Source organism: Rhipicephalus sanguineus, chromosome 8 (genome assembly GCF_013339695.2).
Source record: "Rhipicephalus sanguineus isolate Rsan-2018 chromosome 8, BIME_Rsan_1.4, whole genome shotgun sequence".
Classification (NCBI taxonomy): Eukaryota; Metazoa; Arthropoda; class Arachnida; order Ixodida; family Ixodidae; genus Rhipicephalus; species Rhipicephalus sanguineus.
The window spans coordinates 30475902-30502803 of NC_051183.1; the positions used below are offsets into that span (position 1 = coordinate 30475902).

Below are 26902 nucleotides of genomic sequence, written 5' to 3' on the forward strand. Positions count from 1 at the left end.
ACGGTATGGTTTGCTTAAAGGTGGTTAGCTGCTGGGATGTGTGGTTACCGGCTCTTTGTCGTTCGTACTCCTTGCTCTCTTCATGTTCCGGGTTAAGCTTCGTGTAGGGCTATTGTTGATGGCTCGTTAATTCAGAGATTTCTGAAGAACTGCGTTCGACTTGTTATCTCATGGTTTGGAGTACAGTGGTTCACCTGGAAGACACGGAATTTGTGCTTCTATCGGTTTCGTTGCACTCCGTGCTGCCGCCTAAAAGTTTAACACACACACAAAAGAAGAACGTAAGTCGAGACCTGACCCGCCACTGTAGTGTAGTGGTTATGGTGCTCGACTACTGACCTGGAGGTCGCGTGGTCGAATTCCGACGGATAATGGTGGCAAAATGCTAGAGACCCGTGCGCTTAGACACAGGCGTACGTTAAAGACCACCGGATGGTCAAAATTTCCCGAGGCCTCCAATACGGCGTCCCTCATAATCATATCGTGGCTTTGGGACGTAAAACTCCATCAATTATATTCAGTATCGAGACCACGTTTTTTATGATACGAGCATTCGGAATAAACTAAGAACTCGCTTTGTGCACACAAAAAATAACATCGACATTCAAGATAAATTTTATTGCTTTTGCGTAAAGCACAGTTAACAAAGAAAAAGAAACAGTGCCCCCGACTATGCGCACACTGAGATACGACATATGCGGAAATTATTAAATGATACCTTGTGTAACAGCGACGCGCGGGTAAGTATTGTGAAGCTAACCTAAATCCAATAAATACGCTGCATTGAACAACGATCGCTATATCTGAAAAGCAGATTGAACAACTTGGGCAGCGCTTAAGGATGCAGAAAAATGTCCATTTAAAAAAAAAAAGACAGCGCTAATTTACACACGGACAAGCGCCCGTCCTCGTGTGATGTTTTCCTTGGGCGTGTGTAAATTAGCCCAGTTTTTTTTAGATGGATCCATAACCACGAGCTCGCATCTAAACACTTTCATGAAAAATGTCCTTTGCTTTAAGTGCTTAATTTGTAGTTCATAAGATGCATATAAGGGGGGAGGGAATCAAATGTGAAGCCCACTGTTCATAAACGATTATAATTTCATTTTCCTTCTAAACTGGCACGTGCAAGTGGCGACTTCGCGGCACATGAACCGCGAGCAATCGTGAGATAAATGTGTGCTTAACGCTGCGAAAAAGAAACCATCATTTCACGAAAACCGAAAAAAAACGCGTCACCTGCAAGGGAGCGAAGATTTTTTTTCCGCTGAGAAAGCGTGAAGAAGCGCTAAATTTAGTGGGAGAGTTTCTAACATAGTAACAATGGTTACACTGTCTTGTACGATCGGTTATTGTACTGCAGCCGTAATTGTTTTATTGCAGCAGCATTTCACGCTCCCATCGTCTAGGACATTGTTACTAATCAGTTACAAGAATTGGAATTTCGTTGACTCATTCTTTCACCCGTATTCTGCTAGAACCTTTCTTCCACGACATGCCATTGCATGCAGACTAACAAGCAGGCATGTATGCGTAGGCTAATCAGGCTAATTTTCAGTAATAAACTTCACATATACCTTATACGTAACCGCCATCCTATCTTACGTCCACTGCAACATGAAGGGCCCTCACAAGGATCTCCGACCCACCACGTGCTACGTGAGCTGAATCCACTTTATGCCTGCAAATTTCTTACTTCCGTCGCGCCACCTAACCCCCTTTCGTCCTCGGTCATGCTTCCTATCTACAGATGGCTTGCACTGACGTCACCGAAGCCGCTGTGTTGGAGCACCAGCGTGGGGGGACGCGACGTTTGCGATGTCACATTAAAAGGTACATTTTGCTTGTACGTATATTTCTTTACGTTACCGTTTTACCGGATACCGGATGAAATCTGCGCATGCACGAACCTTTACGGAACGTAAACTACTCGCCGGATAGGCTTTACGTTTACGGCCCTATTGGCAAATCCCCCTTCGTTCGTGGCTACATGCGATATCCGCTTCGCGGAGATCCCAGCCGCCGAGTCAAAATAAGCTGAAGTGCGAGCGCCAATTGCGATCACCTTGTTTCAACCAGATTACCGAATCTAGAGCGACCTAGTTAGGCCTGGTGCGTTGCTGTTACAAATCTAAAGTCCCTCTATTTTTCAAAAGTAGCGAAAGGTCTTGATCCAGCCGCCGCGCCCTGCGATAGGTCGGTTGGCGACACGTGACCTTTTCGCCTTCGCGCCCCGCCCAAAGGGTCCAGCGGCGGCAGCGCTGTGCCGGGGATAGGTACGGATCACTGTGTTTTCAAGCGTGGAGTGGGGCGATTTTAGCACGTATGAGAGTACTTCACGCGCCTCTGTCGCACTGTTGTTGCAAACTATAGTCGGGTACAACTTTAGAAAAAAGGAGAGGCCCCGCCCATATGACCGAAGCGCGGCAGCCGATTGCCTCCGCGGCAAAGAAATAATCCCGCTTCTTCTCCTTGAGCGGAGGCACCGGCCGTCCGGCTCGTGACGTCAGTCTAGAGCGCGCGCCCATTGGTGGAAGCGCGTGTGCATCCGCCTTTGAGGTGCAAATGCCGCTTTTTTCTAAAGTTGTACCCGACTATAGAAGCGTTTATGTACCTGAAGTTGAGTGGACGCAGGAATTCCGCGTTTGAATTTAATGTTTGGAGCGTGACGTGCTAGTATGTCGGGTCTCTATGCCTTCGGTTGCCTCCCCGCGCGGAGGAGAGAAAAAAGCTTTTTTTTTTTTTCGTTCCTCGCGGTGACAAAAATATATGCTGAAGGAAGGCCCAGCAAAATCAGTCGCAAGAAATTTGTGCCCACAGAAAACACCCGGATATGCGAAGTAAGTGATTTTGTAATGGTTATAACTTCAAGCAGCCTTTCGCCTGGCCGGCGTGCTTTTGTTTGTGCATATGCATGAGCGTTATCTCAGCAACGCTATTATTTCTTCGGCATTCTTTATGCCATAGATTTGTGCGCAGTAGTCAATGGGGACCCTTACAAAAAAACTTACAGCCAATCTGCAGAAATTCTACAGACCACGAGTCACCCCTGATTCAGAATGCGGAAAGAAAAGTGAAAGACTTTCTGTCACCCCTTGTCACCTCCCAGTAGGCAATTGGAACACCCTTTCTGCAGAAACCTCTTAGAGTATAAAGAAAATAAGCTTAGTTAAAAGTACCGTGTAACCGTGGGAAGACTTCCGAACACTGAGAAACACAGTCAAACCAATAATAGCGCGTACTTTGCGCTACGCAATACAAGAGCGCTAGGTGCTCGATGAAGATACCAGTACGCTGACTACCTGCCTATTTTATTCGAGCTAGAAAACAAGCACTTTTAACTCACCCAAACACCACCTGTTCTTCAAGTTACGCTGAATGTCAAAATATCCAAAAAAAAAAATGCCCTGCATGACTGCTGCTGTGGGGAACCCGCTTGGAACCTGCTTCGGAAACGCACGCGTTTTATTTCAATATTTAACGTGCTCCGTGCTCGTTAACGTTATTTTCCCTGTAGTTTGATAACTCATGAGCACCTTAAGTCACAAATATTAATAATTTAGCGGTTCAAGCGAGCACCGAGTTCGGTTTCAGGCGCCAGCAATATGCACGGGAGCGAGCGGCGCGTCGTCTGCTATCGCTGCTCCTTGGACCCCTCGAGAGGGCGCGCGTGTAGTTGTCGCTACCTTTATAAATATAGGGACCTTATACAAATCGGACATGCAACGCCACTGCGGCTGCTGCAGGCAAAGTGTCCCTGTTCCCTCCGCACAGCCACGCTTGGTCGCAGCAGGTTGGCAATGACCCCTAGCAGCGCAGGTGTGTGTACGCGGCGAAAAAAGTCGACTCATGTCATAATAATAATAATAATAATAATAATAATAATAATAATAATAATAATAATAATAATAATAATAATAATAATAATAATAATAATAATAATAATAAAAACGCCAGGCCTGCGCTGAAACCGCAGCACAGTCACAGCGAAAGCTGGAAGAGCGGCGCTTCTAGAGCCCGTTAAGGGCTACAGTACAAGTACACTAGAAAGGTACCCACTACGCCATAAATCACAATATTTGTGAAGTTGGGAAGCACCTACTAAACCATTATTCGTCATTCTGCGGAGAAGCGAGGCACCAGCTACACGTCTGTAAGGCATTATGTGCACTTTGTTGACGCGACGACTGATGACGATGAAGAATTATGGCTCAGCCTTTGTAATGGGTTGGAAGCTTTAACCGGCCCACCAGTTATGTAATTTGCATTGGGTGACGCCCGGTCGCTATTTCCCTCTCCCGTCATGCTGTATAACATACGTTTACGTGGGAGAGAGACGGGGGTGGGGCGAAGAACTTTACTGAGACCCAGAGGAAATGGATCATGCGCTTATGGGCTTCCTTGGCAACCAATACAAGCGCACTTGCGAGGAACCCACTACGCTATAAATCATTGTGATTTTTGAGAAGTAGGGCAGCAGGCACTGCGCCATTTTTCGACATTCTACGGAGAGCATTGGTTCCTGCTAAACCCATGTAAGGCATTATGCGCACTTTGTTGATGCTGTGCCTGATGACGATGAAGAATTATGGCAGAGTCCTTTGTAATGGGTTGGAAGCATTCAGCAACTTACTCGTTGCGCAATTCGCATTGTGTGACGCCTGGTTACACAATTCGCATTGTGCGACACTTAGTGCTTATTTTACTCTTCTACCACGCTATATTGCATATGCTAATGTGGTTCCTTCCCGACATGAAGCCTGTATATGACCTTTTTGCATATCAGTTTCAAGCACCGGCATGGCTCAGAGGTTGAATACTGGGCTCCCACGCAGAGGGCCCAGGTTCGAACCTCGTTTCATCCTGGAATTTTTTTCTTACTTCGTTTTTTTTCTTATTTCGAGCGATACTGGTTACGGACACCGGCGGCGGCGGCGGACAACTACGGCACCAAAAACGGCCGGTGAAATGATCTCATAACAGATTTGGCTGTAATAATAATAATAAGTTCATTTGCAATCTTTGTGAAATACAGATGGGGGGATTGTAGAAAAAAAGCTGTCCCCGGACAGCTTGACTAGCCTACAACCCTTTGTATTTGGCAGTAAGGCAATATCACACATAAACACATATATATGTACATACACTCTTACATAATTATACAAACACAAAGCCACACACACGCGCATATATACAGGGGCATAGTAGTGCTTTAACATATTTCAACTCACACTTTCATCTTGGCAACGAAATCAAAGATATCTAAACATTGCAACGTGAATCTATGTAGAAACCTCATACATCCTTTTAAGTTCTTTGAAGGAGGCCGTAAAAAGATCAAACTGTATTGATTTATAGCTGTTTATTAGTGTAGGTATTGTATATTGAAGCATTTGTTTCCCGTAGTTTGAACGTGGTGTTGGCACTAACCATTCCTCTAAGTGTCTGGTACTGTAACTTGGAGCTACAACTACAAGAACAGCTACAAGAACACGGCCGGGAAACTGCCGAAGGTGCACTTTTATAATTTTCTATGGAAGTCGTACGAGGCTGATCGGCGAGAACGTTGGAACGCCGCCGTTCGGCGCGCCCGATAAGCAAACGCTTGCTGTCCTCCCCCGGTTTCTTTCGCTTTCTATCCAAGCCACTGGCGTAACCAGAGGAATTCAAACACCCTCCCTCCCCACCTCCTCGATTTTTTTTTAAATTTTGCATGTGTATGTATACACGCACACATACCAACGCACGTGCGAACATACATAAAGTATGGTTGAACCCCCGCCGAAAAAAATATTGGTGGCTACGCTACTGCTCCAGGTAATATTGACACATTGTTGGTTCCCTTGTTCCTTTCATTGTTGGCCCGAACGGAGGTTTGCGGCAACCATTGCGGGGCAAAACAGTTCTGTGCAGTGCCCACTTCGGCTGTGCACGACAGTCGGGCTGAGGCGCCTCAGGATCGGCTTTATGATCGGGGTACCTAGATAAAAAACACAGATATGTTCAAAAATATAATTTAGCAAAGTGTTCGACGTACTAACAGCGCTAGAAAACTAAGAGACGGGCATTTTATGCGGTCTCTATCCTTTTATTGTTGCTAACATATGTCCCTTCAACTATGCAAGCATTCTGCTAATGCGTGCCGGTCATAGGACAAGCGACGCGCAAGGCTGCCGAGAAAAAGTGTTTTCTGTCGTATGCCAAGAAAAAAGTTTACTCGCTTCTAAACGCACGTCGTACTCTACGCTCTTTATTTGTGCGACGCATTTTTCGAATATTTCTGACGGACCGACGGCACTGTGAAGTTCTTATCTCACGCAATAAACGTGATTAGCGGCATACAAATCACCACGCCGAAGCGAACTACTTCGTTTGAAGTATTCCTGAACGTTTTCTATTCGTTCGTGGGCCGCAAAAAAGCAAGCGGGGCTTGTTTTGCGTTACCATTTTCACGCATCGATGTTCACTGCACACAACTTCGAGCTACGCGCCGGGATGGGAACAGGGACAAAATGCGCTAAGCGACAGCATTGGCGCTGCGCACTCGGAGAGTGGTGGCGCCATCAACTGAGCGCACGAGGCCTATACCGAATCGGTAAACGTGAGAAGCCTAAAGCCCCTGACGGGCTGGGTAGGTGGCGCCATCTAACGGGGCCAATGTGAACCATGCAAGCACAAAATTGTTATTGCAGAAACATCGGGCGTTCTACTTCCAATGTAAATGCCTTGCAGCGGCATAATTACCAATGATTTGCCTTTTTAATCATTTTTTATCCCAAAAACACTAAGCGAAAACAAACGTGTCCATGACTGCGGTTGCACGAAGCGTCACAAGATGTCGACACCATCGTCCGGTAACCCGGTAATGCACACGCTAAAAACCTCTCTTATATGGTTTTGCCGCAGCGGTAATTCAATATTATCTAAATTACATGTAGTTTAAATGCAGTTATCATCACCATTTAGTGGTTTGCGCAAACGTAAAGCTATACGTTTACGTACGTACGTAAACGTTTACGTATGGCGAGCTAAAACTCTTCTAAAACATGCGTTCCGGTAACACGGTGAACGCAATCCGGTATTCCGGTAACATGGTATAGCGTTAAAAAGTATACGTACAAGCTTAAGCCCCTAATGTTATCTTTTCTCAAACGTTCTGCGCAGAAAGAAAGTATTTTGCTTTTAGAATGCAATACCAACTAGACTATGTAGCCACCCTGTCACATTAATGTTAGAGATCACATGCAGGATCTTTCGCTATTCACGTACACAGGCGTTCCTGCAAACCTCGTTATCACACTGAAGCGGGCTAACTGCAACTTGTTTGTCATGAAAGCCGCCATCAGGGGCGTAGCCAGAAATTGTTTTCGGGGGGGGGGGGGGGGGGTTCAACCATACTTTATGTATGTTCGTGCGTGCGTTTGTATGTGTGCGTGTATATCCGCAAGCAAAACTGAAAATTTTGGCTACGCCCCTGGCGGCCATCGTGGAGTGGCAGTACGTTCAGAAGCTGCGTGCATGACATCACGTGCAAGCTTTTTATTGGTGCCCGTTCCGTCGTCCTAACAGACCATCGGTTATCTGCTTATCTCACGACAAGACCTTCGCAGGTCCATTTCGTAAATCGGAATATAAACTCGGATACTACCTACCCCTGTTTGCTTTCTAATTTGCTGTATATATACAAACACTCGAGGAGGAATAACGACCACACACAGCGTGAGATGGCACCAAGAATGATAGGAGTAACGCCAATGAATAGGAAGATGTACTGTAGAGTGGATTAACAGAACAAACAGGGGTGGCCGATATCCTTGTTGAGACCCTGTTGCCGGTCTCCGCAGCAAGCCAATAGAACGCCAGCGATATCTAACGTACGTGCGAAGCAACGGAACACAGCACCGTGAGAAATATACCGATAGTAAGGGCGAACAACTGAAAAACTGCGATACCGCTCGCTGTGGGAGGATCGCGCGACAAGATGCACAGTAATCAATAACGAACATTTGACGGTCCGTTGCTCTTTGGACATTGTTTTTTTTTTTCGCATCATATCACGCTGCTAACATACACATTGATAAGAGCCTAAAGACTTGACGTTTGAACGGTGAACCACTGTCGACAAACCGTGCACGTACTGCATTGACAGCTTCATCGATTGACAGCTTCATCGACAGCTTCATCGAAGTTTGGTACATGTGGTTAAAAGGTAACCGAGCGCACAAAAAGAACAAACACATATGAACATACCCCCCCCCCCCCCCATTTGCTGTACGTGTTTAGCCTGCCCGTATGTATGTGCGTGTGTGTTTGTCTACGCGCTCGATTAGCTCTCATGGCGAAAATTAGCTACTAACTTGCCCAACAACAAATTCTTCAACAGTTGGTTATATGCTTTTGTTACTTTCCATGCATTTTAATACATTCCGGAACCCAAGAAAATAGTAACGGCTCTCGAATGATTTTTTTTTTTGCTACGAAAAACACTTTTCAACTTATAACTATGGGCAGCAAAGATGCTTAAGAAGCGAATAAAATCGCAAGTACGGATAGACAATGAGTAAGTAATATGACATGATATCAGATGTTGACTGCTTTCTTACAAGATAAATATAAGTGGTGCATGATGCAGCTCCCAGAAAGTGTTGAGTCATGCTTTTTTTTCACTATATACCCAGCTTCGCAAATAAATGTTCAGTTGATACAAAATCACTCTTGGTGCGTGGGCTTGTCTGTTTCATTTCTCGCGCCAAATCTTCGGAATGATTATTTCGTCGCGATACGCCGCTCGCAGATCTAAAGGGGCCTCCTGCCTACTGGTAACGACTTCTTCGTTGTCACGTAGACTGCGTTTTGATATTTCATCGCAGGTGTACTGATAATGCCACCCACTTAGGCCGCAGATCGTCCCTGCTTAGATTGGTTAGGCACGCTTGATTTTAGCGCAAAATACACTTCGAGGAAAGAGGGAGAGAAAGCAAAAAAAAAAGTGAAGCGGCAAAGTACCATCGGTTGAATGACATTTCCAGAAACACACAGAAAAAAAAAAAGACACCTTCCGCGTATGCTTAATGAGCCATGGTATGACTTGAAACTGCATGTTCTTAACATGCTGTCAAGAACGCACATTTATGAATAATACAATATTACCGATGTGTCACTAACACAATCAGGCCCTTTTTTTTTAATGCGGAAAGCTTCCAACAACCCTGTGGCATTTTGTTCCTTACCTCTTCCGAGAATCGGCACTTGCGCGAAGCATGGCACACAACAAGAGGCGTTACAATGCGCACAAAGATGCGCGTCGTCACTTTCGCCTACGTTATTAGCATGCTGCCCGAGTCTGTCCTTGATGAAGCGTCCCGTTTGCCCAATGTAGGACTTCCCGCAAATTAGGGACAACTCATAGACCACACTTTGCGCACAGCGCCTGATAGGCTTTGCTTGATGCTTCTGGCAGCCATGCGGCCCAGCCTACTTGTTGGGAGCTGAAAAAAAACGACAGGAACGGACAAGGATGTGACAGAGCTTCACATTTTTTGTCCTTTCTGTCCCCGCTTTCAAGAAATGTATTTTGGGCGATAACAAAGCATACCAATCTAAGCACCAACATGCCCAACAGGAAGCCCTTTAGGTCTCTGTTCAGATTTAACCTCTACCGAGTGAAACCAGCAAAAGTACCATTTAATTATGTTTCACGCTTCCTTGTTAGCTCTCTGATGCAATTTTACCTGGTGCGCCTTTTAACGCATGATGATTTGATTTCTTGCTTCCCGACTCAGTATCTTGCTTCCATACTGAGTATATGGTATTGTGCATCTGTCCCGATTCGTCGCCGTTTGTTCGTGCACTTTCACACATCAAGAAGGTATACTTAGCTATGCTTACTTCATCATGTAACATTAAAACCAAAATCTAAAATGGCAAAACTGAGCAAACATGTTTTTTTCATGGCTCGCATCGTACATGCCTTGCACGATGCGTATAACGAAAAACATGTTTGCACATCCTTACCATCCTCCTTGATTTGTGTAAGGAATGCGCAAACATGTTTTTCATTACTCGCACCGGTACATGTCCTTGGAGCCACAAGAACACACATGCAATCCAATTGACCTACACACTATGCATGCAGTCACGGTGTTGCAGTTTCACTGACACTTCGGCTCCGCGTGAAGTGTCAGTGAAAAGGTGCCCCTTCCAAATGCCTCATGTAATAGTTACTAATATATTTTTTTCCGAAACGGTGTCCGTCAGATCGCGCCTGAGCAATTCTGGCTCTGCAGGGGAAAACCATCAGTACACCTTCGACATTTTTGCTTTCATGCTTTACCTTTTGATGCATAGAAACATCGCAATTAGTTATGCGAGGTATTTACAGTGGAAAAAGAATCGTGAATGGGAAACCTCTTCATGCATTTACAAAATTTGTGGGTAGGCCTTGTCGATTCACTGTTGTAGTAAGCGATGCAAGACTATGATAATATAATAATATCTGGGGTTTAACATCCCAGAACCACGATATGATTATGAGAGACGCCGTAGTGGGGGGCTCCGAAAATTTCGACCACCTGGGGTTCTTTAACGTGCACCTAAATCTAAGTACACGGGCCTCAAACATTCTCGCCTCCATCGAAAATGCAGCCGCCACGGCCGGGATTCGATCCCGCGACCTTCTGGTCAGCAGTCGAGCGCCATAACCACTAGACCACCGTGGCGGGGCGCGATGCAAGACGAGAGGGCCGCTTTCGAATACGAGAACAATGAATTAAAAAAAATTGTTCTCTCGTCCTGTTTCGCACTGCAACACTGAGCACTTTTCTCCCACACAACAGTAGCCGCCGCAACAAGAAAATCCAGTAAGACTTGCATAGAAAATAGAGGTTTGCAACTGTAGAAGAGTTTGTCCTGTAGAGCGAATGGAAATCCGAACAAACTCTTGACGTAGCTGGCTGCTGTACTATCAGAGCTGATCCGATGGGTGAGTCTAGGGCAAATTTGTCAATAATTTGAGGCACAGTGACCTTTGCATAGCTACTGCTGGGTGAATAGAATTGTGGGCTTATATTTCGTGGCACATCCTACACCTTGATGTCTCTCACAGAACTGATGTGCAAATGTATCTGCCCTTGTCTTCCGAATTACTGCTTAATACTCCCTCGCTAAGCAGCCTGCTAGCCTCCTGGTCAGCCTAGATAGCAGAGCGGTGTCCTTGCCGACATGTAGTTTCTTCGAGACAGCATAGACAACTTCCTCAGCCTTTCGTGAAGGCTGTGTTCATTACGCTTGCTTTATCAGAACTCGCAGATGTCCTCGTCCTCTCATTTGTTATACGGCACGCACGACTGATCGGTCGAAGAGCGCAAAATATACATATAAACTGTTCCAGCACAGATAAGAAGGTAAATGCTATCTCTGTAGCCGCAACCCAAATTTAGGGAGCAATCTGGAATTTGGGTCAAGGACGACAGCAACCGCATTCCGGAGAACACGCAACAGCGCGGTGTCACTTTTCAGGGATGGTGACTCCTCTGTGTGGAGGATTTCCATTATGTTGTTCTTGAGTTTATTCCGTAACTGTAAGTTATCGTCATGTTCGCAGTGGCTCGGTCCACTTTCGACTTCGTGGCATGCACAATTGTTCTTTTTGCCCACTGACATCAAAATTACGTAGAGTTCCACGTAGATTCCAGGAGGCCGCATTCTAAGTGCCGAGGCAAGTTACGCTTCAATCGAATCATTTCTCCACCTCTAATGGCACGCAGTGACAGGAGTTTCAGATGGCTTTCCCTGTCTTATCAACTCTCTCTAATGTTCTCTGTCGTCGTTCAAAAATGGTGGTCTACACTTTTCTGTTGTCTGTGCATGTGTGATGGTCTCTTTTTTATTCTTTTCTATCTACGTGCTTCTGCCACAAGGTTGTCTTTTTGTGCTATTCAGTGTGATGGAAGACAGCAAAATGAAATGCGGGGACAACTGCAGCGGGATAGATTATATGGAAGACAGCAAAATGAAACAGGCGAACGAACAAGTTTCAGATAGGTGCACGGTAAACACCGCTAGTAGAAGTTCGTAGAGAATTTTTTCAAGTTGGAATCATTTTTTAGGCATTTCATAAAGGTGCAATTGGTTCGTCATCTCGACATTCTTGTATAGAGAAAGAAAAATACAAATAAAATGCGACTCGCCGTTTCAAGAAAAACGTACCTTCGACGCTTCGAGAAGCATCTGAAATGTCGCAAGCAACCGACCCTGAAAAGTGTGTCATCGGGTCCAGAGCGAGAGGGTCCATTGCGTCGTCAGTAGGCAACGTTTTATGAGTTTACTTCTTTTTGTGTGTTTACTCTATGTTTACTTCGTGGTGCTCAAGTTCAAGTGCACTGCTTGGGCGCATTTCTGACTCATGCGACCACTGTCACGTACGCACCTCATTTCGAGTGCAGAACGCGCCCTCGTTGAATATCACGAAGAAATAACAAACGTGGGAGACCACGTCCTTCACTTGGGGAGTGCATCGAACCCTTCACGCGTCGCAAGTGCGATTCAGATTGGGAATGTTCTCAGGTTTCATCCTCGCTGACAAGTCGATGCAAAATTTCATCAGTTCCAGAGGTTTGAGTGACGCCTGATTTCGACTTAACTCGAGTATGCATGACTTGAAGCCTCGACAAGGTGTGTGGTACCCAGAACATGCATGTATGACGCACAGACAAAGAAGCATACGAGCTGCCTTTTTCGCTTTCTTTTTTGCGAGTTCTGACAGGCATGGGAAGCGTTGATTCAGGGAGCTAAAATGGCGCCTTTATTGCCAGCTAAATTTAGAGTTGTGATGCAGGTCAATCGAATAAGCAACCCTGATGTGCGTGCGAACAGAGCATTGCATGCAAAGCCGTGGTCCTCAAATTTAAATGTGTTGCTTGTTGAATACTGCCTTCTTTAAGACTACCCGATTTCAAAGAGCAGCATTTAACTCGTCGTCATGGGAAATCGCGAGGTTGCGAAATGGTAATCATATGAAATCCCGGTAGCCGCAATAATGGCATAGTGGTAACGTTGCACTTTCTTGACGTGGACAAAGTAAGGCACAGACGGAAGAGATGGGAGCGCTGTAAAATCAACGAATTTGTCATGAACATTTTATAAACCGCTCAGTGTTCCGTTTGAACACAAAGCGGGCGTTGCTCGCGCCTGCCTATTAGACACGTTTCATGGCACTGGAAGATGCACATAATAGTCAATGACCGCCTGTTTGTACGAAAGCGAACTTATTAGAAATCGAAATTCGAAATGCGTCTCAGTCAGTGATAAAAAGAACAATTAAAGAATTTCTCAAAAGATTGAATGAACTAAGGCAATAATTTTGCAAGGCAAAGGTATTATAATTCCCGATCATTTTTATTCGTTTTTATCCTTTATTGATACGCGTAGTTGTTTGCGTAATGTAATTATTTTGACGTACGTTCACTACCTATGTCAATATTGTTGCGTTTGTATCACGTAGTTCAACATTCTGGAGACGTAGAAAGGAAATTGAAATCGTGTCATTTCGTGTTCAAAATCGGGCGCGGCGTCAGGATTTTTTTTATTGGGGGAGAGTGGGTGGTTACTCACGACACGCGAGTTCCTTCGGGAGGGGGGGGGGCGGTTTGCAGGAAGGCGGAGAACTTATGCATTGTGTTTTGTCTACGTTTGGCCGTGGGGGTTGGTAGTGGGGGGGAGGCGCAATCGGGGGGGGGGGGGGAGGGGAGGGTGCGGCCGGCCCCGTCCCCCCGTGACCTCTGTCGCTGCCCCTGTTCATATTGTGGTAACAGAATTGAATCCATCACTTCATGATCAAAATGTGGTCTAGAAGCTGAATTTCAAAGATAGGCGAGTCGATTTAAGGAAAACGTGGCTAGCGTATGTTATAAATAGAACGCGTACTTAAATGAAAGTTCAAGCGGAGATAAGGAATTGGGACCAGCAAATCTAAGCCAAGGCCCAATATTAGACGCCATGTTGAAGACGACACAAGATGTGTACGTGCGATGAGCTCCGCAGAAGGAATCTGAAACTGGACCGATTTGCATGCATGGCTGCCGCGGAGCGGTCGAGCACTTGGGGTCGCACTCAAAACGGCGCGCATGCGACTTTGTAAGCCATGTCTTTTAAGGCTCTTCCGTTGAATCGTTTTGTGTGCGTACATGTTTAGCGTCACGTCATAGCGGCTTCTCATCGCCGGTTTCGCGAAGCGACGTTCTTCAACTGTGATTTATCGTTTTTTCACGGACCAGCGCAGATGTCCCCCTTATTCTTTTTCCCCTCCTTGTCTTTTTGGAAAGTGGAGCAGCGAAAGAGCGGACTCAAGGGTGGGCGTAACGGAGGTGGAACGGAGGACTGGCGGAACTACTTTACGCGGGGCGTTTCCGCGGAAACGTTGACAGACGCGAGTTTTATTCGCTGTCCCCAAAAGCGGTTTAATAATAATATCTGGGGTTTAACGTCCCAAAACCACCGAAAGCGGTTTAGGTGTGCCTTTTCGTCAGCGGGTTTAGCCAATTTGCAGAATTGCCGCGCTAAATTAGAACTAATTCCTGTAATTCATATACGTATGCGCAAATGGTCACAGAGGCAAACTTGTCCACGCTCCTGTAAAATAATATTTATGTGCGGGCGACTTTCGCTTCTTCTATGAAATTGTAAAAAAAAGTTCTACGCCTAAAGGTTTGCAAAAACCTACGGCCTGTCCACTCGGTGAAGATGGTCGTACACCGAAGCTGTTTATGCAAGATGATCCTCCTTGCGGCATGCCTTGCAGTGACCCTTGCTGCCTCACCAGTGACCACAACCCTTCTTTGCCGTGTTGCAGAGACGTAGCCAACTGGGGTTGGGAGGGGGGGGGGGGGGTTCAAACCCACCAACCCCCCGAAATTCCCCCAAAATTTTCACTTTTGCTTGCGTGTATTAACACGCACACATACAAACGCCCGGACGAACATACATAAAGTATGGTTGTTCACCTCCCCCCCCCCCCCCCCGCAAAAAATTTCTGGCTGCGCCCCTGCCTTGTTGCCTCGGCTTCGTGAGCTCGCAGTTCGGAGTCGTCGGCTCTCCGCTGGCGCTTGGCCTCCGTTTCGCTAAGGCTCATCCATTTTCGCCGAAAAACGTTGCGTCACGGTGAGATAAACAAAACGCAGCTGTGTTGGAGTCCCGAGCTATTTAATGTGAGAAATGCGGGGCATGACTCTACAGTGACTACTATATACGCACAAATCTGCAGCGTAAAGAATGCCGAAACAATAATAGCGTTGCTGAGATATCACGCATGTGCACGAACAAAGGCACGCCGGCCAGGTAAAAGGCTGCTTGAAGTTATAAATATTACGACATCGCTTACTTCGCATAGCTGTGTGTTTTCTGTGGGCACGATATCCTCGGGCCCGATTTTGTGTAGGCATGTATTCCTTACCCGCTACTTCAAACAGCCGCTCGGTCATTACCCGCTGCACATTACGGCAAATAGATTGGTTTACAGAGTGCATTTTAAGGTCCTGAATTTGGCTGCTATTTTAGGAACCGGAACGTGCCGAGCGGCTGTAAAGCGGGTCTTGTTCGAGATGTAGACTTGCACAGCGGCGCCTCTTTATTGCGGAGGGCACCAAGCCGCGCACGATTGATCGTGCGGAGTTTCCATCCCATAACTAGAGAACGGTGGCGTCCCTACATAAGCTGATTCCATGTTTCCGGCTTACATCTAACAGTCAGTGATTTCAAAACGGCCGCCTCAGACACATGGAGTCATCTGTTAGGAGGACTGCGTATGACATTTAACTCGGTGCATGAGTTTACATGGACTGCATGATTGAATAAAGCAGAAGAGGCGAGGTATTTTTTTATCACGGACCCCACTCGCTTCACGACAAGGCTGCAGTTCACACGGGGAGCGTTTCGAAGGCTGCAGCGAAGGTCTCTGCATGCATGGAGGCGATCGTGGGATAGGCTATAGCCCATACGCAAGACCCGCCGACTACTGCATCTTCTTAAAGGGACACTAAAGAGCAAAACGATTTTCTCGTATTAGTAAACTACTCTTTCACGATACCAAAAACACCGCGCGTGCTGAGAGAAGACGCTTAGTAAGCGAATAGTCGCGCAAAAAGAAAGTGTGGGTGGCGACGCCACCTTGAAATTTCCGCACCATTCGCCGTGACGTCACATATTTTGACAGCGCCTAGTTGGGCCTACGTAGTTCCCAGACGGTAAAAATGAAGTACACTGTCCTCTGAAGGGGCCATAGAATTAACATACCAAGTTTGAGGAAATTGTGTTGAGCCAATGCCGCCAAAATACGATAAAGACACCTTGAAATCCGCGACGTCAGCGTGGAGATTTTGGCGCAAAATTTAGAAATGAAACTTTGCACTTCATTTTCTCCTATATTAATACACCTATGATGGTGAAATTAACGACATTACACTTATCAAAGTACAATTTATCAATGTAAACCGATTCATTGTTTCTCTTTAGTGTCCGTTTAGGGCTATGGAAAGATCTTCGAGGCAAATAATGAAAAAAGAATGCTGCTCATGATGAGTGAAGAATTCAGTCCGCGAATACACCGAAGACAAAAGTTCAGACCACTTTTCCAAATGCATGAAATATTAGTTCAGGGGTCTGAAAAATATGTTGACGTAAAGGGATATTACACTGAAAATTGACAGAGTTGTTTTATTTTTATCGCTCTTAAAAGTTGGGCAGGCCGGAAACTCAGACTCATCTCATCGAGATCACAAAAGGCAATGGTACGCTTTACTAAACCCTGCTGAAGCCGTTTATAATGCCTTGCCCCATCTCTTGCGCTCTTTTTTCTCTCAATAGCACGAGTTTGAAGCAATCTACTCGTCGCTACCGGGTATCTTTTCGAATTACATATTATTGCAGCCATCCTCGTCTTCCTTTACACACTGAACTAAGCCAATCTGTCACGTGATAGCCCTTCCCCTTTTACACTTAGTGTATCGTTTGTAAAACAAAGAAATAAATAAAGTGTCACAGGGAGGAGAAGTATGAACAGCGATAAAAAAAGTCTTCTTTGGAACGTCTTTACAACTTTGGAGAGCCCAGTGGGAAAACACTAGAAACAGTTGAGGTCATCCATTTTTTTTTACATCTCATTGATTACTGATTGCGAATGCAAAACAATGCGCGTACGACCGTGCGAATGCGCTGGCCTCAAACTTGAGCACATGGGCTGGATGTATATAAGACACTAGAAGCAATTCAAAGGCGAATGTATGTTTCAAGATATTTCCCGGGTAGTATCACTGCAGCATTTCCGTGGGAACTACGCTAACGGGCTCGAGTATTCCGGTCGGTACGTTATCAATTGACCAATCGACAACGCTTTCCCACAAAACTGCTGGGGTATCGCGGCCACATGCTCAGCGAATCAAGGAATAACCGTGGCTGAGTATCCCATGGGAATCTTGAGTTCGCATGGGACGTTCATGTCGTTTCCGGCGAGAACGCGCTAATGAAGATGTTCTTTTTTGTTTTATTTTTTGGCGAGCTGGCTCCACCGGGCTATACAGTGTGTTAGCGCTCCGACCTAAAGACCCACCGGCAGGTAAGACCTATCCTGTCTCGACATATGAGCGAGAGAGATAGAAATAAACCACCGGTACTGCAGAAACAGCGCCCTAGACTGTTTGCTCCATTAGAGAAGCAAGGTGCCGTGCAATAGTCGGATACAACTTAAGAAGTCCGGATAGGCCACGCCCAGACGAGTGAAGCGCGGCAGCCGATCGCGGGGTCACCGGCAGTCCGGCTCATGACGTCACTGTAGAGTGTGTGCCCATTGGTGCAGGCTCGTGTGCATCCGCCTTTCAGGAGGAAATGCCGTGTGGACTTCTAAAGTTGTATCCGACTATCGTGTACATTGGAGCGTATTGTGTGGTAAATGAAATTTCATTTCGATTATTCATAACGCTCCAGTGACGTAGATATTGTAGCAAGGGGAATAAGTTGCTCCACAGATAAAAAAAATGCACAACATAGATCTCAGATTTCCCAGAATAGCACTGATAAATTGAAGATTGCTTTATTATATTCAACTGTCGGAGTTACAATTTTGAAATATGTATCTGTAGCGCATCTGGTAAAGCGTAAAAGTAAGTGCGACTCATCGACGTAGAGCCATTTTCAAGCTGCAGAAGGCATCTGTATCTGCTCGTTCTGACTTTAGAAATCTACACCACAGGAGAAAATAACCTGCACACATTTCTCCACGCTCGGGGATGCGTAGCCCATCACAGTATATGGCTTATAACGCATGCGTAGGGCAGCTGAGCGTGACGCCTCAAGTGTAACCCCATTAACGCCAGCCGAATTTTAATAGGGGGCTGGATTCACACAATGCCCGTGGTGTTAGATTCACAGGGTGCACATTAAGATACCAGTACCAGTGGCAATCCATATAAGGCAGAGGGACGATGGAAACTTGAAGAGACAAAAAATACGTGAACCTAGGCTATCGCTTATGGGCGACAGAAAATAAAGTCTATTGTTATTCACACAAACTGTTTTCAGTAAACATTTTCAGCTCGCTTATTTAATCCCGAATTAAAGAGTTTGGCATCCGGTGGTGAAAAACGCGTAATCTTGACATGGTCTGATCGGGTCTGATGAAAGGGTGGTTACGTAAACACAGCGAGCCTTAGAGGCCAAGACGCGAGCAATATCGAAGTGTACACGATCCTCATGAAGCGTGCATCAGACAACAAAACACACTGATATTACCACGACACGATGAATATGTAGGATGACCGCACACATTTCAACAAGTAAAACAGTATTTCTGAAGAGATCTGCGCAAATAAAAGATTCATCATTGGAAATATAACACGGTGTGTCCCCACCCACCGTCCCAGTGTAAGCCACTTCTAAGTGTAACCCTACATTCGGCAGCGTCCCTTGACGTAACGCGCGCTTTTCGAGCACCCGAATGCTTCGGCGAACTCCGGCATATTGTGCACTGGGAGGAGGCACATCTCGCGCGGCGTCAGCGGGTTGGGCCTCTGGGATGCACTGCACCAGAGCAGGCAGTACCGCATGAAGAATATGCGCACCGCCTCGGGCCAATAGGCACTGAACACGCCGTAGTTGGGCGCGTGGTCTCGAAAGTCCGCCTCCATGGAATCGAACGCCAGGCGCAGCCCCTGGACAACGGTGTACATTGTGGCCTGCTGCTCCTGCGTTGCGTTGAAGGGGCGATGACACGTTCACCCAGCAAATCACGGTTTTCAGCGAAAAATAGAAGTAGAACGTCTATTCTGCCTGCACATATATAAAAAATGGACAGTAAAGAAGGAAAGAAGTGGAAATATTAAGGGCTCGTTTTTCTTTGTTATACACAATATTAATGAGACTAACAGACAATAATGCCAAGGAAAGTATAGGGGACGTTATTAGTAGTAAACGTAAGGTAAATGTGAAGAAAGAAAAGTGGACGAAAAGATAGCTTGTCGCGGGCAGGGACCGAACCTGCGACCTTCGAATAACGCGTCCGATGCTCTACCAACTGAGCTACCGCGGCGGCCATCGCCCCCGTCCACTTTATGGGGTATATATGTACATTTAAACGTGGGAGTGTCAGTCAGCGCCCCAAGTAGCCATGACGGCGAGTTTGGAACACTCTTCTTTCTGGCTGTTGGTGTCACGTAGCACGTGAATTTATTACGAGCTGGCAGCTGACCAATAATCCCTCGCATACTACCTGAAAGCATCAAGTCTGCCAGAACGAGACCCTCGCCATGAATGAAGGAAAGAAGTGGAAATATTAAGGGCTCGTTTTTCTTTGTTATACACAATATTAATGAGACTAACAGACAATAATGCCAAGGAAAGTATAAGGGATGTTATTAGTAGTAAACGTTAGGTAAATGTGAAGACAGAAAAAGTCACAGTTTCGCCGCAAGGGCGAAGCAATGAATGCGATAGCAAGAAATTAATGCTATACGAAGTGAGGCTCGCCAATGGATACTCTCAGATTGAACAGCGTTCCTGTTGCAAAGGCGGCCGAAGCAGCGAAGGAAACTAGCGTGCTTCAACTGTCGAGCTGTGACACTTGATAGTTCGCGCTCATCTTCTGTTTGTTCGTGTAGCGGCGTCCCTTCAGCTCGAGTGACTTTCGTACGCTCGGTAACATGAGCGCGGACATCACGGTGAAAGCGTGAAACATTCCTCTTCCCCTCACCGCGAGAAAACCGCGCGAGCAGACAACAGAAGGGCAATGTTCTCGCTGCGCAAATATAAGAAGCGAGCGAGCTCGACGACGACTTTTAAATGCGCCCGTCGCGCTGCTAGCGCCATCTCGCTGGTAATGAAGAAAGCTTATTATCGCCTGCCGTCTGTGAGTCCGTCCAGCGGTAAAGGGTATGTATATAACGCTCGCCGTTAGCTACGTGGAGGATCTGCGTTTCGTGGCGTAGTGGATAGCGCCACTCGCTGCGGAAGAAGAGGTCCCTGGTTCGATTCCGCGCTTCGGAAGCATTTTTCTGAATTATTTTTCTTTGGGGCTTTTATATATATATACATACTTATACATATACGGTGCATGACGGCGACGGCGACGGCAAAATCCAGCCGAGACTGTCCATATAATTGCTATCGCAATAAAAAAGTCACAGCTTCGCCGCAAGGGCGAAGCAATGAATGCGATAGCAAGGAACTAATGCTATACGAAGTGAGGCTTGCCAATGGATACTCTCAGTTTGAACAGCGCTCCTGTTGCAAAGGCGGCCAAAGCAGCGAAGGAAACTAGAGTGCTTCAAGTGTCGAGCTGTGACACTTGATAGCTCGCGCTCATCTTCTGTTTGTTCGTTTAGCGGCATCCCTTGAGCTCGAGTGACTTTCGTACGCTCCATAACATGAGCGCGGACATCACGGTGAAAGCGTGAAACATCCATCTTCCCCTGAGCACGAGAAAACCCCGCGAGCAGACAGCGGAAGGGCAAGGTTTTCCCTGCGCAAACATAACAAGAAGCGAGCGCGCTCGCCGACGACTTTTAAATCCACCCGTCGCGCTCCTAACGCCATCTCGCTGGTAATGAAGAAACGCTTATAAGCGCCTAGCGTCTCTGAGTCCGTCCAGCGGTAAATGGTGTGTATATAACGCTCGCCGTTAGCTACGTGGAGGATGTGCGTTTCGTGGCGTAGTGGGTAGCGCCACTCGCTGCGGAGCAAGAGGTCCGTGGTTCGATTCCGCGCTTCGGAAGCATTTTTCTGAATTAATTTTCTTTGGGGCTTTTATATATATATATATATATATATATATATATATATATATATATATATACTTATACATATACGGTGCATGACGGGCGACGGCGACGGCAAAATTCAGCCGAGACTGTCCATATAATTGCTATCGCAATAAAAGTGGGCGAAAAGATAGCTTGCCGCGGGCAGGGACCAAACCTGCGACCTTCGAATAACGCGTCCGATGCTCTACCAACTGAGCTACCGCGGCGGCCATCCCCCCGTCCACTTTATGGGGTATATATGTACAATTGCACGTGGGAGTGTCATGACGGCGAGTGTGGAACACTCTTTTTTCTGCCTGTTGGCGTCACGTAGCACGTGAACTTATTACGAGCTGGCAGCTGGCCAATAATCCCTCGCATACTACCTGAAAGCATCAAGTCTGCCAGAACGAGACCCTCGCTATGAATAAAGGAAAGAAGTGGAAATCTTAAGGGCTCGTTTTTCTTTGTTATACACAATATTATTGAGACTAACAGACAATAGTACCAAGGAAAGTATAGGGGATGTTTTTAGTAGTAAATGTAAGGTAAATGTGAAGAAAGAAAAGTGGACGAAAAGATAGCTTGCCGCGGGCAGGGACCGAACCTGCGACCTTCGAATAACGCGTCCGATGCTCTACCAACTGAGCTACCGCGGCGGCCATCTATACAGTAAAGAAATATTTTATTGCAAAATCAACCCTAGAAGTCGCGGCTATAAACCCCGCACACCACCGGCGACCTCCATTTTGCCATGGCGTGTGTGACGTCATGTGCTGCATCGAGCGGAGCCGTCGTCTTCTACCAGTTTCAGCCGCTGCAAATCGTTCAATGTCAATGCCAAGCCGAAGAAATCTGAAATAGCCCCATTGTACGCGAAACATTGACCACGAAACAAAATTGTTGGCCGGATTACAGACGCTCGCAAAACAAGGAGCTTCGATCGTCACGGCTCGCGAGTGCGCCAGTGTTGCCCTACTTTCGGGCTGCTCACGTGTTTATAAAAATATTTTCATTACAACTTAAGCGCTCGACGAAATACGCTGAAGTTTCGCCACTGTTTTCGTGAACACCCAAGGATTCACCCCCATAACACGGATGATGAGCGAAAGCTGGGTGTCACGGCCCCTCTAAGGGTTTTTTCAAGGCATCATCAACGCGAGTGATGCAAACAAAACAACTGAATAATAAATGTCGATCAAGTCAGATGACGAGTGCATGTATGTGGACCGACGGCGTACCGGAAGTCCCATGGCCTTAATGTAACATGACGTCATCAATGACGTCGCAGATCATGATTCGTGACATCACAGCGACGCCATCATGACATCATGATTAGGAGTTTGCGAATATTCGAAAATTTTGAATAACGAATCGAATAGCGTTCTATTCGATTTGGCACTCGAATCAAAGTGCTACCTTGAATACTGTAGCACCTGGTCTATTTCAGCCTACAGTTACAAAATATTTGCAAAGCTCCATTTGCTGCTGTGTACGAGGCTTGCTTCAGTTTACATAATTGTGGTATTTTTTGTCAGTTAAGAGTAATCGTAACGGTTCTTTGTTAAAACTGGTGAATACTTAATGGAATGCTTTGCTGGGTGAGTTGTTGGTGCATTGTCTTAATAAAAGCAGAGCGCAGAAAAACAGACAGGACAACAGAGACAAGAAGAAGGGACGGCCGCCCGTCTCGTCTTCTTGTCTCTTTTGTCCTGAGTTTTTTTTTTTTTTGCGTTCTGCTTTTATTTTAGTGAATATTTGTTTCAAATGAAATGTTATGGAATTCTAGGGTTGTTTCGAAAATAGCTAAATTGCCATTTTAGGGCTGCTTTGAAAAAGGTTGACTTACTATACATATTCCAAAACTATTCGAATAGTATTCCATTCATATTCTAATTCGATTCGGTGTCATCGCTTTTCGATTCGGTTTTCGATTCGGTTCTAAAATTCTGCATTTGCGCACCCCTATTTCATGATGAAAGAATATAAAGCTGTTACTATGACGAAAATTTGGAAGTTGTGCACGGTTTATTCCATTGCAGGTTCGGTACAAAATGCTTCTGCTATTTAGGACTACTAATGTACTGGACTAATGTACGGGGCAAGGGCCCGGTGTGCCACCCCCTGGCTACGCCACTGTCATGTTATCGCGGCAACATGGCAGAGACACGGAGAGAGCAGAACGCAACACACTACTGCTTGCGCGTTCATTCGCGACTCTTTCTATCGATACACAGCCGTGGCGCGTTAACGAGTCAAGTCTGCGCTTACGCCAAACGAGACAGCATATCGCCAGCCGAGAGGCGAGAACGCTTTCTAGTAGGGGTGTGCGGATATTCAATAAGTGCGAATCACAAATCGAATCGTTGTATTCGATTCGGTACTCGAATCGAATAGCGCACATTAGAATTACCGAATATTTTTGCAATACTTGTCCAATGATTAGCAGGGACGGGAAAACCCCAATGGAACGATGAGTTGTAAGAGTTAAGGATCATTTTTCTTTTTTTAATTAGTGAATTGCCAAGATAGATGCAGTTCAAGAATTTACGGAACTATCGAAGTTTTACTTATCACCAAATGAAGAAATTTTTGCTTTAAAATTCGGTCGCCGAAGCGCAAGTTTCATCAATGCGCTATCGTTATCATGAGATTCAGTATGTTCATTCGTGAAACCTTATTGAACGTTAGTGTTATTTATACATTAGTGTTATTTAAAAGCTGGTGACAAAGTACCAAATCAAACATTGAACTACTGTTTTCACTCTACTGTTAAAAAGTACCATGAAGGCTCTAGGCACTACTGTATACGAGCATACCCTATTTTACATAACTGCGGTATCTTTTGTCAATTAAACGCAACGGTAATGTTATTTTATTAAAGATGTCAATATATGTTTGAAATCAAAAGTTGTAGAAGTGTAAGCGCGTCTTGAAAATGGTTGCCTTGCTATCTGTAATCTAATCGAATAGTATTCGATTCGTATTCGAAATCGATTCGGTATAATCGCTATTCGATTTGTATTCAATTCTGTTTTAAATTTCACTATTCGTACACCCCTACTTTCTAAACATGGTCGCGGGGATCGAATCCCGGACGCGGTGGCTGCATTTTCGATGGAGGCGAAAATGTTTGAGGCCCGTGTACTTAGATTTAGATGCACGTTAAAGAACCCCAAGTGGTCGAAATTTCCGGAGCCCTTCATTACGGCGTCTCTCATAATTATGTCGTGGTTTTGGGACGTTAAACACCAGGTATTATTAGTATTATTACTTTCTAGACATCCTACTAATCCCACCACAGGCCCGTGAGGAGTGGGGCGCCATCTACCAGTGTTTCGGCGAAACACGCCGTAATTCTGGTTCTGATGTCACACAGAGATGGCGCCACCAGTAGCAAGCGCGAATCCAACTGTTGTTGAAGGCAAGGGGGGCCTCGACTTTATGATAGCGTAGAGCATATACAGTAACTCTATGATAGCGATAGTACGACAAATTCTAGGGACGCAGTGGTAGATGATGATCAGGGGCGTAGCCAGAAATTTTTTTCGGGGGGGGGGGGGGGGTTCAGACATACTTTCGGTATGTTCGTGCGTGAGTTTGTATGTGTGGATGTATATACAGTAAAACCTCGGTGATACGAATCTCGCGGGGTTACCGAAAATATTCGTATTATCCGAAATTTGTATCACCAGAAAACATGGAAAATTAGTATGCGACAAAAGAAAGTTGGCATACGTTTTGATTTAGTGTTTCTCAGGGCCGCAGCGAGGTCATGAACAGCTCTGAATGATTGCCAGTAAAGTTTTTAGACGTCAATGATCGTACTTGTACTCGCAAATATACGGTGCATGCGCGCGTGTGTAATTAATGGACCAGATGTGTTGTGCCCCGTGACCGCTAGTAGCCCCTTAAAGGGACCGACAACTGGCCAGAACGGGTGATTAGATCCTGGTGGAAATGAAAAGGCCGTGAATTATAGTGACAGATTCCAGAATACTTTTCGCGATCTGAGTAGGATTTATATTTTTAAATCGCGTTTAAAAGTAACAAAAACCAGTATGTCGCGCAGCCTAGCGCGAGCGCCATGAACTAGACGTATATGCAGTCTTAAGCACTTTGTTGTACGTAGTCCAATGCTTTTACACGCACCAGAACGAGGGCTGAAATTTTGAATATGTATGTTATTGTCAAATCCCGTTTGTTTCTAAGGTAAAAGTAGTAAAGCATGAGATGTGGCGCTGCTTTCGTGGCTTCCAGTGAAACAGAGGCTGCGGCGCATGCGCGCGGCGTCCGGCGGCGTTTCTCGCGTACTCGACTCTCCGTCTGCTCTCTTCGTATCGGACTTTTGAAGAGTAGCACGCGAGCTTGCGCTGTTGCTCGCAAAATGCCATCGACTTACTGTTCTGTGGAGGATTGCTACCACTTCATGAACAACACTGCTGGTGTATCCTAAGGAGGTCGTGATCCTACCACTTGTTTCGTTTTCGAAGGCTTAGCTTGGCTTGGCTTGACTAAAATGTGATGAAGCGACCTGTGTACGGCCCCAGAAAAACGCTATAACTATTGTAAAATAATTTAATAGGCTAGAAAGCAGTAGTCGCGGCACCGCAGGCTTTGCAAACGTAACATTGCCTTTTTATACTTAGGGCATAACTTGTCACCACTGCTGGCGCATAATCGCTATCGCGCTCACCTATCACTGTTTGCAGCATGTGATATTAAGACTGCATAATCGCTGCAGATCGAAAAACTCTGATTACAAATGTTTTACGGCGTTCTCCGCGTTACCACTCCGTGATTAGAAGCTCTGACCGGTAAGCTTCCCGTTGCACTCAAGAAAACGGGTACCACAAAAGTTGGTTGTCGGTCCCTTTAATCTTACTAAGGTTTCCTGCATCACACTAGAGTACTGCGGCGAATGTGACTTAAGAAGCGCTTTGCACTCGATAGATAAGAGGCCAAGCACCTTCGCCAAGACCGTCCGCTTTGTCTCTCGGGGTCTTCGTCCACCGTTCATGAGACTTCATGACGGACCTGCAGCCCAAGTTTCAGTCTTGTTTCATAGAACGTCTGATTGCGGGGACACGGCTTGCATCGACGTGGCAGGCATGTGTTAACACAGTACAAAGGCGCTGCTGCCTCGAGCACAGGAGCACGCGTCAACGCGTCGGTAAAAAAAAAAAAAAGCGTGACGTCAACGTCATTTTTATTCTAAACGCGAAGGTGCCTAAAGGCCTCCAAGATTCGCGCACTATTTTGGAGGCAACGATGCACCGGTGATGGCCGCGCAGCGCGTATACCCGCGCCCGCGCGCAACTGCCGCGTCTTCCGCGACAGCGCAGGCAGCACCTGTCCGTAACTGTGCGCCAGCGTACGTTCGTATCAAACGTCGCGGTGTGCAAACCGGTTCGCAAGAACCGTACTCCAATACATTGCAGGCTAATGGGCCTTGGCCGGGACTGCAGAAAAATTGGTATCACCCCGAAATTCGTACGAGCCGTGATGTATCACCGGGGTTTTACTGTATACGCAAGAAAAATTGAAAATTTTTAAGGGGGCGGGGTTAGACACCCCCCCCCCCCCTCAAACTTGTTTACGCCCCTGTCTAAGATTGTACT

The 26902-nt window shown here is 46.0% G+C and overlaps 1 protein-coding gene across 1 annotated transcript in view; it reads right to left on the minus strand.

The window, feature by feature from the left end:
* Nucleotides 1-18586: 18586 nt before the first annotated feature.
* The window catches only part of LOC119403124 (uncharacterized), a 31534-nt gene continuing 23218 nt past the window's right edge, over nt 18587-26902 (minus strand). The window contains exon 6 of the mRNA XM_037670072.1: nt 18587-19229. Within this exon, the coding sequence (XP_037526000.1) occupies nt 18933-19229 (297 nt within the window). The 3' untranslated portion in view covers nt 18587-18932. The remainder of the gene's footprint in view (nt 19230-26902) is intronic.